The following is an 18,213-nucleotide window of genomic DNA, read 5'->3' on the forward strand; positions in this document are numbered from 1 at the left end:
CATATGAAGGTTTGTGTTTATGTTTTACATACTGCAAAACTTTCTTAAATTATAGCATGTTGTAGAGAGGCACTCTATATGCAAATGTTTATAGGAATCTTAGAAGGATTTTCATAATTAGCAAAGCTCACCTGGAGTTATAGGTGAGTTCTTCAAGTCCCCCTGAAATTTTATCAGCTGCTGCTATCTCAACATAGCACTGGAAATTGAATTAACCAAATGGTCCAGGAACTGATGTTTCTTGTTACCTTTGAGGGAGCATCCCTAACTCTGCCAACTCTTTTACTCATCTCCTTGAAGAAAGCATGAGCCAGCCTTCCATTTAGATGTATTTATTTTGTGTTCTGGTTTTCATGAGAATGCCAAAATGGATGATGTTCCATTCTACTGGTAGTGTTTTGACTGGTTGAGCCTCATCTCTATAAGTGAGAATATTATTTTCAGTCCAAAGAGCTTCTGGTGCCACGTAATAGTATTCTAATAGGACTTAATGGTCAAAACTGAACTTTATGCTTATTTAGCTAAATAACTTTTATGGGGAAAAAATGGAAACTACCACAAGACAGAAAATGTCAGAGCTTTAACATGGTTTTCAGAAGTCTCTATTTTAAATGTCTACAGTGTTTCATATGTCTGAAAGGGGTGCATCATAATTGCCTTGTTTCCATGAACCAATAGGCCCACCTCAACCAGGAAATCCCACTCTCCCCACCCAGCCAGATGTGGACACGAAGCCATTATGTTTCTCTCTCAACTGTGTTTATTATTTCCAGATATCAGGTGAGTGACTATAGCAGACAGATACAAATTACTGACTTAATGAGCTTCAAAGGGAAAGTTGCCACATTTAAGGGATGTAAAAGTCTTTGCCATTGGCATATTTGTATTGCTAATGTCATGACAATGAAAATAACAATAACACCAACGCAGAATTCTTCCTTGTTAAAGCCAATCGAATGAATTTGGATACCAAGACTTCCTCAGAGCATAATTTATTATTCAGCATTTATATCACACCTTCTCATATTTTGTAATAATCAATTATGTAACATGAAAAGGAAACAAGCCAGAAATAAAAATTAATAAATGCAACTGAAACTGTGCGATATCAATGGGTGCCCAGTTTTATTTAGCATCTTCGTCAATGACATGAGAAGGGAAGGTAGATCATTTATTTTAATCATAGGGGATAAGGGTAACAATCAGCCTTAGGTCCAATGAGACCTTGAGATTCAGAAAATAAAAGAGACACAGTCTGGGAAAAACTGTAAATTGATTCATCAGCAATAAGAGACTTTAAAGGAAAAGAACACTTAGAAAAATGAAATAGTAACTGAGAACTGAGGTTGGAAATTTATATAAATGCACTGGATGGATCACTAGCTAAAAAGTGATTAGGCCATAAATGACCACATTGTCTTTGAATCTGACTAATTATATCATAGATTGGTTTTAAATAAAACCTAAAATTCTCTCAGTTTTTGCACTATATAAATCATGCTTATAGGATGCATTTACTTTCTAGTTGTCTAGAATATCCTAGACCAGTTTTGTCCAGGGAAAATACCAGAGGTGTTTTTGTGATATAATAGCACTGTTCATTGTTGAAATCCAAAAAGGAGAGCTATTAGCACCAAAAAAAGTCACTTAAGCTTTTTTAAGGCTCATAAAAGATTCAGATTTGGAGGAAGAGAGATTTATATATATGTACAAATATAATATATATACACACACACATATATGTACATGTATAATACACACATACATAACTTTTCATATGTGTATATGCATAGATACATATGCTTCTCAACTTTTAATTTTTTTCATAAGAATAATTATTTTGCAGATATGATTTCACTTATTAGTGATTTCAGCACCCAAGCATACCACATCACCTTCTTTCTCAAATATCAACTGTTATTTATGGCAAGATTGTAGGAAAGTCTCCTTAAACTGGATAGCATGAACATAAATAATTGCTATACCTGCATAATCCACAATTCTCATTTTATTTCCTTCCGTCACCAATCCTTCTGCCAGAGCTAGTAGACATAATGGAACTGAATGATATTAGTTCGATCTCATTTCCTCACCTTGGTTTATAAGTGCTAATGAGTGATGTAACCAATGTTCACACAGCAGAAGGGAAAAGCAATGAGACTGGTTAATACACAAATTTTATAATTTCCCCCATGCCCTAAATGATCCAGAGTAGATTGTATCTGCCTCAGTGATAACCATCCTTTGGTGGAATAATATGGATTTCATTAAATATGCTCTTTTGCGTCTTGCCCTAAGTGCAAATCTATCTGGTTTTCAATTATTTTAGAGATCTTGTCTCTTTAACATCAGCCTTAGCAATTGATTTTAGATCAACTCCAGTAACTTCTGAGATCTGTCTGGATACCTAACATCCTTATGTACAATAGAGGTTTCTTAATCTTGTGATTGATTTATTTGCATGTTAAATAATTAAAAGTCATTGATTGATTAATTAATTAGCTAATTAAAAGTCATTGATAAAAGTCCATCATAAAAATAAATTTTCTCTTGTTTGTAATTCTGTATTACATACACTGAAAAACAAGCAAAATATTTTGTGAAAAGCCATCAAAGAAGGACTTACTTTTTTTTCTTAGAACTGGTTGGGGATGAGCCAGTAAGGAATGGGAGACAATGAAAATTTTTGGTCAAATGAGGCAGACCCACAGTCTGATTCAGAAATTAAAACTATTAAAGTTCTTAATCAAAATAATTTTTAAATTATTATTACAAACAACACAATCCCCTTATCTGAAGAGACAGTCCACCTTAGATTCATATTATTCACCATATGCTCTCACATTCACTGTACAAAAATACCAGCAATGGACCATGCCAGGTATCCCCAGCATCTCCCAACAGTCCCTGGAATAACTAAGCCACTTCACAGCATTAAGCTAGCTGAAAAAAGAAAACATTCTGGTAGTACTCTGTAACAAACTGTGTTGACACCCATGATGGAATCAATCCGTTTTGACTTCTTGTAGTGATATGGAAAAGATAATGTGGTACATCCACAATTTAAGCCAAGGCTATAGAAGTAGATCCTTTCTTGAATTTGTTCCTGAATCCCTTAGTGATTCTCCAGTGTCTTCTGATCTACAGGTGGAACAATTTGTGGGCTTGCTTTAAAGTGAAAAGAATAAGATGGCTGCATATTTGCCCCCCGCACAGTGACACTGGGACTTTTGTGGTAGAGGCATAAGTGGAACACTGCTCTTTTTTTCTCTTTTCCTTTCCAATAGAAAATGTTTCTTCCATTGTTAGAATTCCAGGCTTATGAGATTGGAACCTAGAAAGGACTTTGGAGTCCTATGAGTCCTTAGAGACCCACAGAGTTCAAGCCTTTCATTTTCTACACCAGCAATATTAGTTTTCTTTTCCTTGGTTCCAAGTCCAGTTCCTTACTGGGTCAGTGGCATTTGGCACAGCATGTCCTGGGTCCTTTTGTCCAGATGTTGTAGATGGTTAGCTGGAAGAAGGGAATGAGGCTCCCTGCAGAGGGCCACTACCTGAAGGAGGCTGATAATGACTTTTCTCTATTTCCTGAGGACCAAGCTCTTTGTCTCTGGATAGCTGGTGCTGGAAGCCTTGATCTTTCCCCATCTCTTCTAAGGTCTGCATTTCTCTGTTCCTGGATGCCAAACACATAGATCCTTTGAAAAAAAAATGCATAAGAAGAATTGTTATTCAGATAATCCAATACCGCCCCCTGAAAAAACCTTTAGGGTAGGAGTTCCAACCTTTTTTATGTTTCATGAACCCTTTGGCAACCTCATGAATCTATGGACCCCTTTTCAGGGGGGTCCATGTGCATAAAGCAAAATACCTCCAATCATAAAGAAGACCAAATCATGGAATACTACTGTGCTGTAAGAAATGATGAGCTGGGTGATTTTAGAAATACATAGAAAGACTTGAGTGAAATAACAAGGAGTGAAATAAGCAGAAGCAAGAGAACACTGTATACAGTAAAAGCAATATTGTTCAAAGAACACCTATGAACAACTAAGTTACTTTGAATGTTATAAATACTCAGATCAATTACAAAGGATCTATGAAGGGAGATGCTAGTAACCTCCAGAGAAAGAACTGATAAATAGAAGTATGCACAGTATGGTTTTACACATACATACACGTCTGTGTGTAAAAGTGGGCTCCTCTAGTGCAGTGTGGGGAAAGAGGGAGAAAAAAGTGCACAGCAAAGAACAAAAGAAAACTCAGATGGAAGCACGGAAAAGCAGGAAAGTTTTGAAAATGATGTGCAGTGTTTATTACACAGTTTTTAAAAAGAAGTAAACAGTTTGAAACAAAGGTTTGTGCTTTCATATTGAATCTTCTTTTATGTTGTGTTATATAAATGGAATTTTTGTCATTTTGTATTTAAGTTCAAAATGAATTTTTAAAAATTGTTAAAGGAGACCAAATATTGTGAAATACAGTTATCACTATATTTTTAAAAACAAGTTTGGACCCCAGGGTAAAAATCCCAGCCTCAGGGAAATGATACAAGATAGGGAAGAAAAGTTCAGAAGTCATTCTGAACAGTATCCATGAATTCCCAAGGCCAAATAAACTAAGTCTTGCGAGGGAAATTATTCCAAGAATGCCATTTCTTGGTAAATGTTTTATAAGAGGACCAGTACAGCTCAGCCAAATATCTGTGAATTATAATATTCTGTAACAAAAGGTGAGTATTATTTGTTCAGAGAGCTATCAGAAAATGATGTTGCTAGTCTGAGTGATATGTGTCTTTCAGACAAGGAGAACCCAAAGCATGGACTCAAATAAACCTTACCACGTCCTTTCTAGAGGTAGCTACAATTGACGCTATTTTGTAAAAGAATTGGACCAAACCTGGTCTGATTACAAAGAGAATACAGGAGTGATTATGCTAGTTTTTCATAGCTAAAAGAATCAAGATTTTTTCCAGTCACTTTCATTTCCCAGGCTCTCCACTTCCCAGTCACCATAAGAATCTGAATACCTGAGTTTCTATTTTTTCTAACTGTAAGTCACTGAAATGTTCTGGGCTTCAGTTCTCTTTCCTATATCTTTCATTATTCTATGGCATAGAGCTATAAACAACTCAATTTACTTAGTAACTACTGACATTTAAATAAGTAATTTCAGCACATTTAAAACTGAGAGGCAAGAAGATCTGGGTTCTAATCTGGCCTCTGATACCTGATATAGATCTGTAGTGATAGAGGGAGTTTTTTTACAACAGTGATTCTCAAGGTTTTTGGTCTCAGAACACCCTTCACACTTAAAAATTATTGAAGACTCTAAAGAACTTTTCTTTTTTGTGGGTTATAGCTATAAATATTTACTGCCCTAAAAATTAAAACTGATCACTTTTAAACTATTAACTCACTTAAAACTAACAATAATAAACCTATTACATGATAAGAGAAATAACATATTTTCATGAAAAATGACTATTTTCTAGAACAAAAAATAATTAGTGAGAAGAGGGGCATTGTTTTATATATTTCTGCAAATCTCTTTAATGTTTGGTTTCATGAAGACAGCTGGATTTACATAACAGCTTCTGCATTCAATGCTTTTTGGTGTTATTTTGGTTGGAATAAATCTTATCTCCCATAGATATGTAGTTACAAAGGGAGGAGGATATTAATAGGTAAATAACACCTTGGTATTACTATGAAAATAGTTGACCTTATGGACCCCCTGAAAAGGTGTTGGGGACCATTGTTGCAGCATATGCAGACTACACTGAGGACCATTATATGGAAAGACCTTCTCTACTCCAACTAAGTCACGTGCCTAGCCCAAAACACATCACATTTCTCAGTCAGTCTCTCTAAGTCTTCATCAGTTGAGAGAGCCCTTTGTTAATTTTTCCTCTTAACTGTGATGGATTTTACACTCAGACATTCAGCTCCTCCACTTGTCCTTCATAATAGCGAAATATAGATATTTGTGAGACAAATAGTCTGTCATCGTGAGATACAGTACCTTAATGCCCCAATTGGGGTTAGAACCCATTACTTTGGTCACATTAGCTACTGAATATGCTACTTTATGACTGCTGTTATTCAGTCATTTCAGTTGTATCCGACTCTTCGTGACTCCATTTGGGATTATCCTGGCAAAGGTACTAGAGTGGTTTGCTATCCCTTTCTCCAGCTCATTTGACAGATGAGGAAACTGAAGCAAACAGGGTTAAATGACTTGCCCAGGGTCACAAAGGTAGGAAGTGTCTGAGGCCAGATTTGAACTCAGGAAGGTGAGTCTTCCTGATTCCAGGTTCAGCACTCTATCCACTGCACCATCTAGCTGTCCCTCCTTTGTGACAGAAAGCTATAAAAAGATCTAGCCTAATGCTTATTTCTCCAAGTAATTGTTGGGGAAATTCATTTATCTTCTGCTGTAGAGCTGGCACAAGATCAGGAAAAAACCAAGTTTGGTCCAATTCTTTTCCAAAACAGTACTAATAGTAACTACTTCTAGAAAATAGATTGTAAGGTTTATGCACCATCTATAGCCCAAGAGATGATCCCAGAATCAAACCAGAATGAAAATAAGGGATTTTTTTCACCTGGTTTTGTCAGATAGCTCTGCTATGAGAAGTATCTTTCCTGTGAAGGTCCTTCTGGGATATAGAATGGGTGGTAACAGAAGATAACCCATATTCTCTTTCCTGAACTATCATAATACAATTCAAACACAACTCTCCTGTGCTGATCATATTGTTTAACAAGGTGAATGTTACTATGGTTATATTTACGCTCTCAACCTATCACTCAATAAGAAAGAAAATCATAATCACCCAGTTCAGGGGGAGAAGACTGGCTACCGTTTGTGGTCTGACAGTCTGTGAAGGACACCGGATGACTCCCAACCCTGCAGTCTGGTTGCTCCTTTACACACAACACCTAAGGAAAATGAAAAGCATAGAAAGTAAATAGTTACATTTTTTCCCCCAATTCTTTCACAATAAGTCAGTCACTCTCCAGGGAAAAGAAGGACGTCCCATCCACCCTTCAAATATACCTTATTGGCTAAAGAAGATAGTTCACCACCACCCTTGTTTTACTGTGTCTAGTAAAACAACCAAATCTATGCTAAAATAGAGGGGTCTTGTTCTAGGAACTGATGACTTTTTAAAAAGAACCCCAGAAGACAATGAAATTCTTTAATTAGGAAAAAAGTATTACTTATTGTATCATTCTTTCACTGCTCAAAGAGGATTTATTATCTATTATACAGGAAGGTAGAGAATTAAATAAAGATTCTGCTTAGTAGTTTTACATCCAAATTAGATAATGAAAGCTTAGCATCCAGGGAAATAGAGGACCTGGCTGAATAAATTAAGCCTAGCTCCCCAAATGGGGTCAGGGAGTCTAATGCCCAAGAAAGTACAGAGAAGGTCCTCGAGATCAGCAGCAAGAGGAAACAAAGTGGTTCGAGCTCATTAATTAATTGGATTTCATCTCATGTCCTTATGCCTTTTGTTTGGGTTGGTTTCTGCCTCTAGCTGATAAATAAGTTAAGCTTCATTCCCAAAGGAGGCCAGAGAACCAAGCATGTGGGAAAACTATAGGAAATTAGCTTAAGGTCAATGACAATATCAACTACATAGGGTAAATCTCATTACATTCACATTTTGACTCACATCTCACAAAATAAGCAGTGTTCCTGTGTTGCACCAAGCTAACACTGTTAGCCAGGAAAGCTGTCCAAAAGAAGAGATAGGACTAGCACACTTGGTTAAAATGAGTATAGAGGACAAGGAGAATTTTTCTGCAACCTGGAGAATATGCTATGTTTGTTTTATCCAGTATCATACAATACCAATATACATATAAGCAGTATGTTGGTCTCTCTCCTAGAAGAAAGTGAAAGTCCTGGAGGAGTGTAACTCTACCCTCCAGGTTGTCAGACAGAATGATCTGTTCCTCCAAAAAAAAAAAAAAATGACAGAAGAACTTAAAGGAGGAAGCAAAAATGTAAAGAGGCAAAAAGGAGTTCCTACCTGTGGCTAAAAGTGAGATAATGGAAAAGGGACACAGAAAAGGAAAACTGAAAATTTAGAAAGCCAGTATGGCATAGTAGAGACCTTGCTTTGGAGTCAGGAAGACCTAGAGTCAAGTGATGCTTTTCAAAGCATACTACTTATGGGACTCTCAGTTCATCACTTAACTAACCCCTCATGCTCCAGTCAATTCCCTAAGTTGGTAAGTTTCTAGATGGTAATAACGGTAAAGGGAATTTCTCCCCTGGGAATTCCCCATCTATCAATAAGCATTCATTAAACTTATACCATGTGACAGATGATGTGCTAAGCATTAAGGATAAAAAGAAAGGCAAAAACAGTCCCTGCCCCCAAAGACCTTACATTCTGATGGAGATGATATCGTGTATATAAATAGATACATATACAGCACATTGTTGTATGAATTAAAGGTAAATGTATTATGTATAAATAAAAGGTAACCTCAGAGAGGGTGGCCTAGCAGCTGATGGACCTGAAAAGGCCTACTGAAGATGGAAACACCTGTGCTGAGTCTTAAAGGAAGCCAGGATTCTAACAGGTAGAGATGAGGATGAAGAGCATTCCAGGCACAAGGACTGGTTAATTAATTAGTGCAGAGGCACTTAGACAGAAGCTTCACATGCCAGGAAGGAGTTGGCTAGAACAACTACATCACAGAGAACAAAGACACATGTAAGATGTAAGAAGACTGAGTAGGGAGAAGTGGGCCAGGTTATGAAGAGGGTAAGACAAAAATAATAATTTTAAAGAATAGTTCTTTGGGTCTTCCTTTAAAACTCTCAAAAAAAAAAAAAACAACTGTAAAAATGACTCTAAACAAATTCCACAGCAGCGGAAGCCACAAAATGACAGCTGAAGCAAATTTTCAGCCCAAGACAATCTGGAAAATTGACAGAAAGAATCTATCACACTTGGTTGGGAATAGAGTACAGTTCGGTGAGGGCTGCACCAGCATGGATGGAGCTAAAGCAGGCCTTAGGGGAATGACTCACTGTCAGCAGCTACAGTTTCCAGACTTCTCAACCCACAAACACCAGACAACTTCAAAGGTCAGTGGGAAGAATCTCTCAGCTTGCTAAAAGGGGAGTGTGATTCTGCCCCAGTCCCAGTTCCAGCCCCAGGGTGGTGGCAGCCACTGCTGAAGTGGAGGCTACTTCTGGAAATCCTCAATTAACAAAGAGCTCAAAAGTCAAGTAAGTGACTAGGAAAATGAGCCAACAGGGGGAAAAGAAACAGACTATAGATTCTTACTTTCTTGGTGAAGACATATTTTCTTACATCATTAGTGAAGAGGAAGATCAAAAGACACAATCAGAAGAAGACAACAAACCCAAAACTCCTGCATCCAAACACTCCAAGAAAAATATAAATTATTCTCAGGCTCAGAAAGGATTTTGAAAATCAGGTAAGAGAGGCAGAGAAAAAATTGAAAAGAGAAAGGAGAGTGATGCAAGAAAATTATGAAAAAAAAGTCAACAGCTTGCTAATGGAAACACAAAAAAAATGCTGAAGAAAATAGCTGGGGGGGGTAACATCTCAGTTTGCAGATAATATGATGGTTTATTTAGACAGTCTCAGAGAGTTAATGAAAAAACAATCATGACAATTAATAACTTCAGTAAAATAGCAAACTATAAAACAAATTCTCAGAAATCACCAGTTTTTCTGTATATTATTAACAAACTCTGGGAAGAAGAGAAAGAGAAATTCCATACAAATTACCCATAAAATATCTGGATGTTAACTACCAAGTTAACCTCAGGATTTATAGAAATATACCTACAAAACATTCTTTATAGAAAAAGACAAATAATTTAAAAGCTATTCCTTGTTGATATCAAAAAGGAAGCAATATTTTAAAATAGACTACTGAGGTGAAATTATAGGTATAGCTTTACAAGAATCAAACTATCAGGTGATTATTTTATAGAATTAGACAAAATAAAATTCATTTGGAGAAACAAAAGATCAAGAATTTCAAGAGAAATAACTTTTTAAAGAGGGCATAGATGCAAAGACAAAATGAAAAATAGATACCAGATCTCAAATCATTACTATAACAAGTAATTAACAAACCCCTTGGTACTGGTTCAAAAGCAGAAAAGAATATGAATGAAACAGACTAGACAAGCAAGCCCTTGAACCAAACGAATTAGTGTTCAAAACTCCCAAATACAGACTGTTGGGGAAAGGACTTCCTGGTCAATGAGAACTGCTGGGAAAACTGGAAAACCATTTGGAAGAAAATGGGTTTAGACCAGAATCTTACACAGTATATCACAATAAGTATCAAGCAGATAATCAACCAAAATCTCAAGTGTTGCATCATAAAGAAAATTAGAGAACAATTTAAATAGGTTCTTTTCAGAACTACACACACATGTGCACACACACATACATACATACATGTGTATATATTGTCTCTCCTATTGGGGAGGGATTATTTTGTTTTAATTGAACTATGGTTAGGGAAAGAATTCATAGACAAGCATAGCTATAGGGGATCACAAAGGGCAAGACAATTTCAGCTATGTAAAATTAAAAAGCTTTTTGTCAGAGCAAACTCACATATATAAGAGAAGCAACCAAGTCAGGAGGGTGGGGAGGAAACTTTTGCATCAAAAAGTTTGATGACTGATATCCAAGATATATGGAGAATTGACATGAATATGTAAAACTAAAGAAAATATCACCACCATCACCCCAGGAGATAAATGGTTAAAGTATATAAACGCTTTTCAGGAGAAAAGTCACACTATCAACAACTCCATGGGAAAAAGTCCCAAGTCCTTAATTACAACAAATGTAATTTAAAATAAGTCTATTTCACCTAATACCCATCAAATTGTCAAAAATGACAAAAGATGGAAATATTCAATGTTGGTGGGACTGTGGGTACTCAGGTAATTAATTCACTATTGGTAGAGCTATAAATTGGTCTGACCATTCTGGAAAACAATTTGGAATAATGAGAAGTTATTAAACTATTCAAATTCTTTGATTCAATGATCCCATTTCTTGGCATATGCCCCAAAGAGATCAAACACAAAAAGATTTCATACATACCAAAACAGATTTTAAAAGCACTTTTTGCTTTATTTTGATTTATTCTTTTTAAAATTTATTTCACATGTAATTATATGTATTGCTCTAGCAGGATATAACCTGCCTGAGTATAGGAATTGTTTCTCACTTTGTCTTTGTATCACCAGAATCTATTTGAGGCAGCTATGTGGCACAATATGGGTAGAGCGCTAGGCCTGGAGTCAGGAAGACCAGAATTCAAATCTGGCCTCTGCCACTTACTACCTGTATGATCTTGGGCAAGTTACTTAATCTCAGTTTCCTCATCTGTAAAATAAGCATTGTAATAGCACCTGCCTCCCAAGGTTGTGAGGATCAAAGAAGTGTTTAGCATAGTATCTGATATATAGAAGGTGCTTAATAATCCTTCTTTGGATTCAATTTGTCCTAACAAAAAGACAGAAACAAAGTAGGGAGCCATCAACTGGGAAACGGGTGAACAAAGTTTGGTATATGAAATGAAATATTTTTGTGCTATCAAAAAAAAAAATCACCAATGCAAAGAATTCAGAGAAACATGCATAAACTCACGCGAAGTGAAGTAAGCAGAACCAAGAAAACAATATATACAATGACCACACGAATGTAAAAGAAAACAATATAAAAAGATATCAAAAATCAGATTAAATATGATCACCAATCTTGGCTCCAGAGAAGAAAGAAAACAATTCCCTCCTCTCAGGAGAAAGATTGCAAACTACAAGGTTTAGAAATTATAGATACCATTAGGCACAGTTGCTCTGCTCATAGATATGGGTTAACTCTTTTGCTTTGGGAGGGTTCTCCTTAGAGATCATTATTAGAAACTGACGTAACAGAGACAAAAAGCATCAAAAAATTTCAATTTAAGGAACAATTTTCAAAACCCTTTATGCCAGAAACGACATTTTTATCAGATAAATAGTAAACAAAATAGACCAGTCGACAAATGAAAAAAAGTAAAAGGACAGATTTTACTGTCAGTTTTCCAAAAATAGTGGGATAAGAAAAATAAATGCCATTCTCAAAGACATTTTTGATTCTGAAACATATTTCAGCCTACAAAATACTTCTATCATGTATTCTATTACCTGCCTTGTTCTATAGTATATTTTCCTTATTTTTTTTTCCTGCAGGCTAGTCTGCTACTTAGATACTTACTCCTGAACTCTGTGAAGTCCTTTATTTACACTAGACTGGGTCCTCGCTCTACTGATCTCCAGCAGAGACCCTATATGATTTAGTAAGAGGGTTTGTGGACAAAGTGAAGTAATGACAGCTAAGTGACAGTATAGTTAGATGAAATAAGAACTCCAGAATGACAGGAGCCAGAAAGTAGTCACTAGTGAATCAATGTCAACCTTCCAAGATGCTGTCTAGTAGAATGCCCCAGGCATCTGTCCTTGGTCCTGCGCTGTTTTGCATTTTCATCAGTGACTTGGGAGAAGACATCGTTGTCATGCTTTTCAAATTTACAAATGGCAGAAAACTGAGGACAATTGACATGTAGGATGACAGAGTCTGGATACCAAAAGATGCTGACAGGCTGGAATAACAGGTTGGATTTTTTAAAAATGAAAGTTAAAGAAATAAATGTAAAACTCTACTCTTGAATTTTTAAAAAGCAGCACACCAAGGAGTATGACTAGACAATATACCCCATGAAGAAGATCTGGAGGTCTTGGTAAACTTCAGACTCTAGATGAGCTAACAATAGGATGTATTCTGTGCTCTTTGTGTCATCAAAGAACAAGTCTACCCTACTTCCACATGAAACTCTTTCAAGCATCAAGGCAGTGGGGAAAATGCTAGATTAGGATCTGGGTTCAAATCCCAGATCTCCCATGTATTTACCAACTCTGTGACCTTGAACAGGTCCTTTACTTTCACTGGGTCTCAGTGCCTCATTTATAAAGTATGGAGGTTTATTTATATGACCTCTAAATTCTATTTCAGCTCTAAATCTATGATTCTATGTCCCACATTACTCCCTAAGTTTTCTCTTTTCCAAACCAAACATTCCCATGTCTTCAAAGTGATCTTTGAATGTCAATCTCCAGTCTTTTGACCATCTTTGTCACTCTCTACTAAACATGTTCTACCTTGTCAACCTCCTTCCAAAATGTGGCATTCAGACCTGAATATAGTATGGCAGATTTTATCTGGCCATCATGGAGCACAGCAGTCAAAGCAAACTTGAGTATGTAAGAGGAAAAGATCAGAGGAGTTACCATCTCTTTGCCTCCCCTGGTGGGAAATGTGTTAGATGAAGAATGGAAAGAAGGGAAAATGGTGCGGAGGCAGGAGGGGGAGTTTTATTGTAGCAAAGAAATGCAAACAAAGTAGATACCTATTAATTGGGGTTTGGCTGAAAAAATGATGGTATATGAATATTATTGCATCATAAAAAATGATGAGACAAAATCAGAGAAACTTGGGAGGACTTGCATGAACTGATGCAGAGTAAAGGAAGTAAATAAGAACAATTTATATAATGATTAGTACATTATAAAAGAAAGATGGTTATTACCTGTGTGATGATAGGTGAGTCATTGAATCTAGCCCTCAGTTTCCTCATTTATAAAATGAAGTGGTTGGTCTAAATGACCTCTAAAGATTCATTCAGTTGAAAATCTGTGCGCTAAGAATTATGAGCCAATTCCAACTCCAGAAGACCAATGATGAAACATGCTTGACAGAGAGGTGGTAGACTATACGTTCAGAATGAGGTGTATATTTTCAGATAGCAGCAATTTATAGAATTGTATAGGATAACTACACTTATTTGTGACAAGGGAGGGCTTTTTGTGAGGAGGTGGTTGTTGAAGAGTAAGAGGGATAGTATGAACCCTCTCATGTTTTGTTGTGTACATAACATGCTTTTTCTTATCTTATTTCATATTTGTTTCTCAATTTAAGCTTATAATATTTCTTTTTCTTTTATCTATTGTATATCTAAGTTTTAGTAATTAAGTCTAAAATAAAAAAGATTTTAAAAAAAGAAATGAGCATCAGTGCCTCATTAGAAATACACAGGAGAGAGCAGAAAGAATTTCAGAAGAGAATGAGACAAGAAGATAAGCAAGGTTGAAACTATCATTTTAAATTCAAAACAGAATATATTTTTAAAAGACATATATAGTGAAACATCATAAGTAATCTTTTTCTTTTCATAGCGCACATAGGGAAATGTTCATTTCTGTTGGTAGTGACGAAACTCCTTTATAATAATGAGCATTTATCTAGCAAAATGCCAGGCACTGTGCTTCTCATTTGATTCTATTATGTCAATTTTATAGATGGGAAAACCGAGGCAGAGATTTTTGTTAAATTTTTTTGTGATTTGTCACATGGCTTATAAGTGTCTGAGACTGGATTTGAACTCAGGTCTTTCAGACTCTAAGCCCAATGCTCTGTTCACTGTTTTATCTAGCTGCTTAAAGTTCAATAAGACAGGAATAGTGAATGGACTTCATTATTATACATAACTTTGGGGTGAGGGATCACCTATTACCAATGCAGATTGAGACCTCCTCTGTAACTAGAGATTGGCCTCCAATCCTAAGAGGTTATTGACCTATCCAGCATCACAAAGACAGTATGTGTCATAACCTGATTCTGTATCTTACCTTCCTGGCTCTGAGGCCAGCTTCCAGTCCGTTATACCATATTGCTCCCCAAGATCATTATAATAAAGTTAATAATAACAAGCACTTAAAAAAAATAAAAGGGGAAGACCCTGATTGAGATTCCTTCCTTGGCTCCTCTTAATTCTAGTGCCTTCCCTGAGTAAATTATTTCCTACCCTGTATATATAGCCTGCGTTGTATATATTTGTTTGCATGTTGTCTTCTCCGTTAGATTTAAGCCCTTTGAGGGAAGGGACTGTCCTTTGCATCTTTTTGTGTCATCAACAGTGCCCACCACATAATAGGTGCTTAGTAAATGTTTATGGTTTGACTAGTTCCATGTAGAATTAGAGGGACAAGAATGAAGGAGCAGTCTGAGGGACTGATCACCTTCATCCTTAGCCTCATGTGTCTTGGGCTCCTTACAGATAAGTCACTTGCAGCAGTGGATCGTGGAGGCCACGAGGGTTTTGCTTCTTCAGGGAACGTTCCAGGCATTCCTAGCCGCTTTCAAGAACCAGCTTCCCACAACAGATGTTTGCTTACACGTAACAAATTTGACAGCCCTATATCTCACTGACAGGAGAAAAGAGATCCCATTGAACAATGACATTCACAAAGTGACTGAGTAAGCCAGATTTGTTTCTATTGCCTCTTTCCCTAGTTTGGGTGCTCAGCTCCTCTCTGCCTCCACAGAAATCCTTCAGGCAGACGGTAGTGTCAACAACAGTGACAAATGTGGATGAGAATGGAGTTGATCAGCCCTGGGCCTCCTAACACAGAGTCTGGAGCCAACAAGCTGTTCACAACTAACAAATGCTTCTGAATTTCCCAAACAGCATAGAATTAGTAAATTTCTGGTTTTCCTTTCCTCCAAATAATGGTATTTACAATGGCTAGCATACATCTAATTTAGCCATCTACTTGTAAGAACAAGAAATGGACTGTACAACCAACATTCCCCTAGGTATTTTCAAGGTCTATGAAAGTGCAAAGTCTTACAAGCTAGAGTCAGGCAATTCAAGTCAAGTAGACACTGCGGGTTTCAGCACCCAATACCACTCACTAATGACCCTGTCAGGATCACCACATGTAAACAACAATTCGTTATAAGGCTTTAAAGACACAGATTGGTAGTACACCAATGACTAGAAAAAAATTCACACAATCTCTTTCCCATTGAAGACAATGAATGAACTTAGCCCACACTGACTCAATAAGATTATCAGTTACAATTATCTGGAAATGGAAAATCACACAGTTGGTTATGGACAGATGGGATTATTTTTAGATCCTAAAACAGACCTCATGAAGTTTCAATGGCCTGAAGCCTGTACCCCAAAGTCCCAAGAACAGATGGTACTCATGAGAAAGAGATGATATACAAAGCATCTCTCTCCAACCTTCAGTATTTTAGGGTTTCTACCAAATGGTCATAAGATGATAGATTTTTTTTCTCCAAACAGTTGAGTGAACTAATTTTTTAAATTTATTTTTGGTCTTAAACATTCAAACAATTTGAAAAAATTTGAACATTTGAAAGATTATAGATTTCAAGTTGGAAGGGACCTTAGAAACCATCAAGTCTGATGTTTCACTTTATAGATGAGGTCAAGTGACTTGCCCATAGTGATGCAGCTAGACATGTCTGAGGCAAGCTTTGAACTTAGATCTTTCTAACCACAAGCCCAGCACTCTGCACCGTACTACCTTCTCAGCTGACTCCAATGGACTTCATGATGGTCTGCCTAATATGAGGATGGATTGTATAGAGAAAAGAACACCAGAGTTGAAGGAAGACAACTGAGATTTGTATTCTGGATCTATCATTCAATATGTGACCCTGGGCATTTCAATTCATCTCTCTCAGTCCTGGTTTCCTTCCTTGTAAAATGAGGATAATAACATCTGCACTAACTACTTAGTGGGATTGTTTTGAAGATTAAATGAGGTCATAGAACTATAAAATCTCAGTACTTAAAGGTATCTTAGAGTTTATCCAGGGGTGGGGATCCTGTGGCCTCAAGGCTTCTATGTCCTCCCTAAGTCCTCAAGGGCAGCTCTTTGACTGAGTCCAAGTTTTGCAGAACAAATCCTATTATTAAGGAAATTTGTTCTGTGAAGTTTGGATTTAGTCAAAGGGCACACTTGAGGACCTAGAGAGCCACATGTGGCCTTGAGGCTGCAAGTTCCCCACCTAAAACATGAGTTTGTATTTGCAACTTCTCTAAAAAGTTTGTCATACTAATGTGGAAATATGTTTAATATGATTGTATAAGCATAGGCTATATCAGATTGCTTGCCTTCTTGGGAAGGGGAGAGGAGAAGGAGGGAGGGAGAAAAACATTAGGAACTCAAAATCTTATAAAAGCAAATGTTGAAAACTATCTTTATATGTAATTGAAGAAAAAATAAAATACTATTAAGTTGGGGGCAGGGGGAATGTGGAAGCAATGGTGATTTATGTTCACTACCTCACAAAGAAGTTCACCTGTAGCTGTAATTGTTAGGAAGTTTTTCATTATATTGAGCCCAAATCTGTTTCACCTTTTGCTTCTAGATCTGTCCTTTTGAGTTAAGAAGATTTACTGGAACCTCCCTTAGACAATCCTTCAAAAGTTAGAAGGAAGAATTCATGCTTCCCCCCAAGTTTTCTCTTCTCCTGATTAACACCACCAGATTCTTCAATCAATCCTCATAGAAATCTGAGTACACTGGATAACATATATGAGAACTCCTTTGTAAGCACAGGTAGATGCACTCACATACCCTATGCTTAGCCAGTCAATGTCATTGACAGTCATCTACCCTAACCATCTTCCTGGAACTCCTTTATCCTACTGACTCACCGAGCACTTCACCTTTGGATCATGTCACCTTGATTGGTGAATGCCCACTAGATCTATTTGGCCTCATACTTACAAACATGATTTTTCCTCATCCGCATCATCTTCCTATCATCCATTTAAATTAAAATATCCTTCCTGATGTGTATCATCTTCCCATTAGGATTTAAGTTCCTTGAGGCCAAGGACTGTCTCTGTATTCATATCCCCAGCACTTAACAAAATACCTAGCAAATAATATAAGCTCTTCATAAGCTTTTCTATTCATTCATACATGTTGAAACACACACATAAATATGCATAAGCTGATATATTTATGAGTGGAAAAGGAAGGGAGGTAATGTGGTATAGTGGATAGAGACAGAAGGAAAGTTCAGGACTTGCCTCTGGTATATCCTGGTTATGTGATCCTGGACCAATTATTTAACCTGTCACTGCTCTAGGCAATTCTCTAAGATCTCTAAGTCACAAAATGGTTGCCAACCTATGTAGGTAGAGGAAGTTTCCTATCTAGATGTTCCTTATACTAATAAAATCCCTCATCCAGGTCCTCTCCCTATTTTTATATATATATGATCATAGAGTTAGGAGGATGCAGACTTGGTCAAAT

At 36.7% G+C, this 18,213-nt stretch overlaps 1 protein-coding gene across 1 annotated transcript in view; it reads right to left on the minus strand.

Annotated features, from left to right (window-relative positions):
- Positions 1-737: 737 nt before the first annotated feature.
- Positions 738-18,213, minus strand: part of EGF (epidermal growth factor) — a 143,017-nt gene continuing 125,541 nt past the window's right edge. Inside the window, exons 23-24 of the mRNA XM_072623378.1 lie at positions 6,839-6,944; positions 738-3,698 (exon numbers count right to left, since the gene is read on the minus strand). Of these exons, the coding sequence (XP_072479479.1) occupies positions 3,511-3,698; positions 6,839-6,944 (294 nt within the window). The 3' untranslated portion in view covers positions 738-3,510. The remainder of the gene's footprint in view (positions 3,699-6,838; positions 6,945-18,213) is intronic.

Source organism: Notamacropus eugenii, chromosome 7 (genome assembly GCF_028372415.1).
Source record: "Notamacropus eugenii isolate mMacEug1 chromosome 7, mMacEug1.pri_v2, whole genome shotgun sequence".
In the NCBI taxonomy this organism is placed as follows: Eukaryota; Metazoa; Chordata; class Mammalia; order Diprotodontia; family Macropodidae; genus Notamacropus; species Notamacropus eugenii.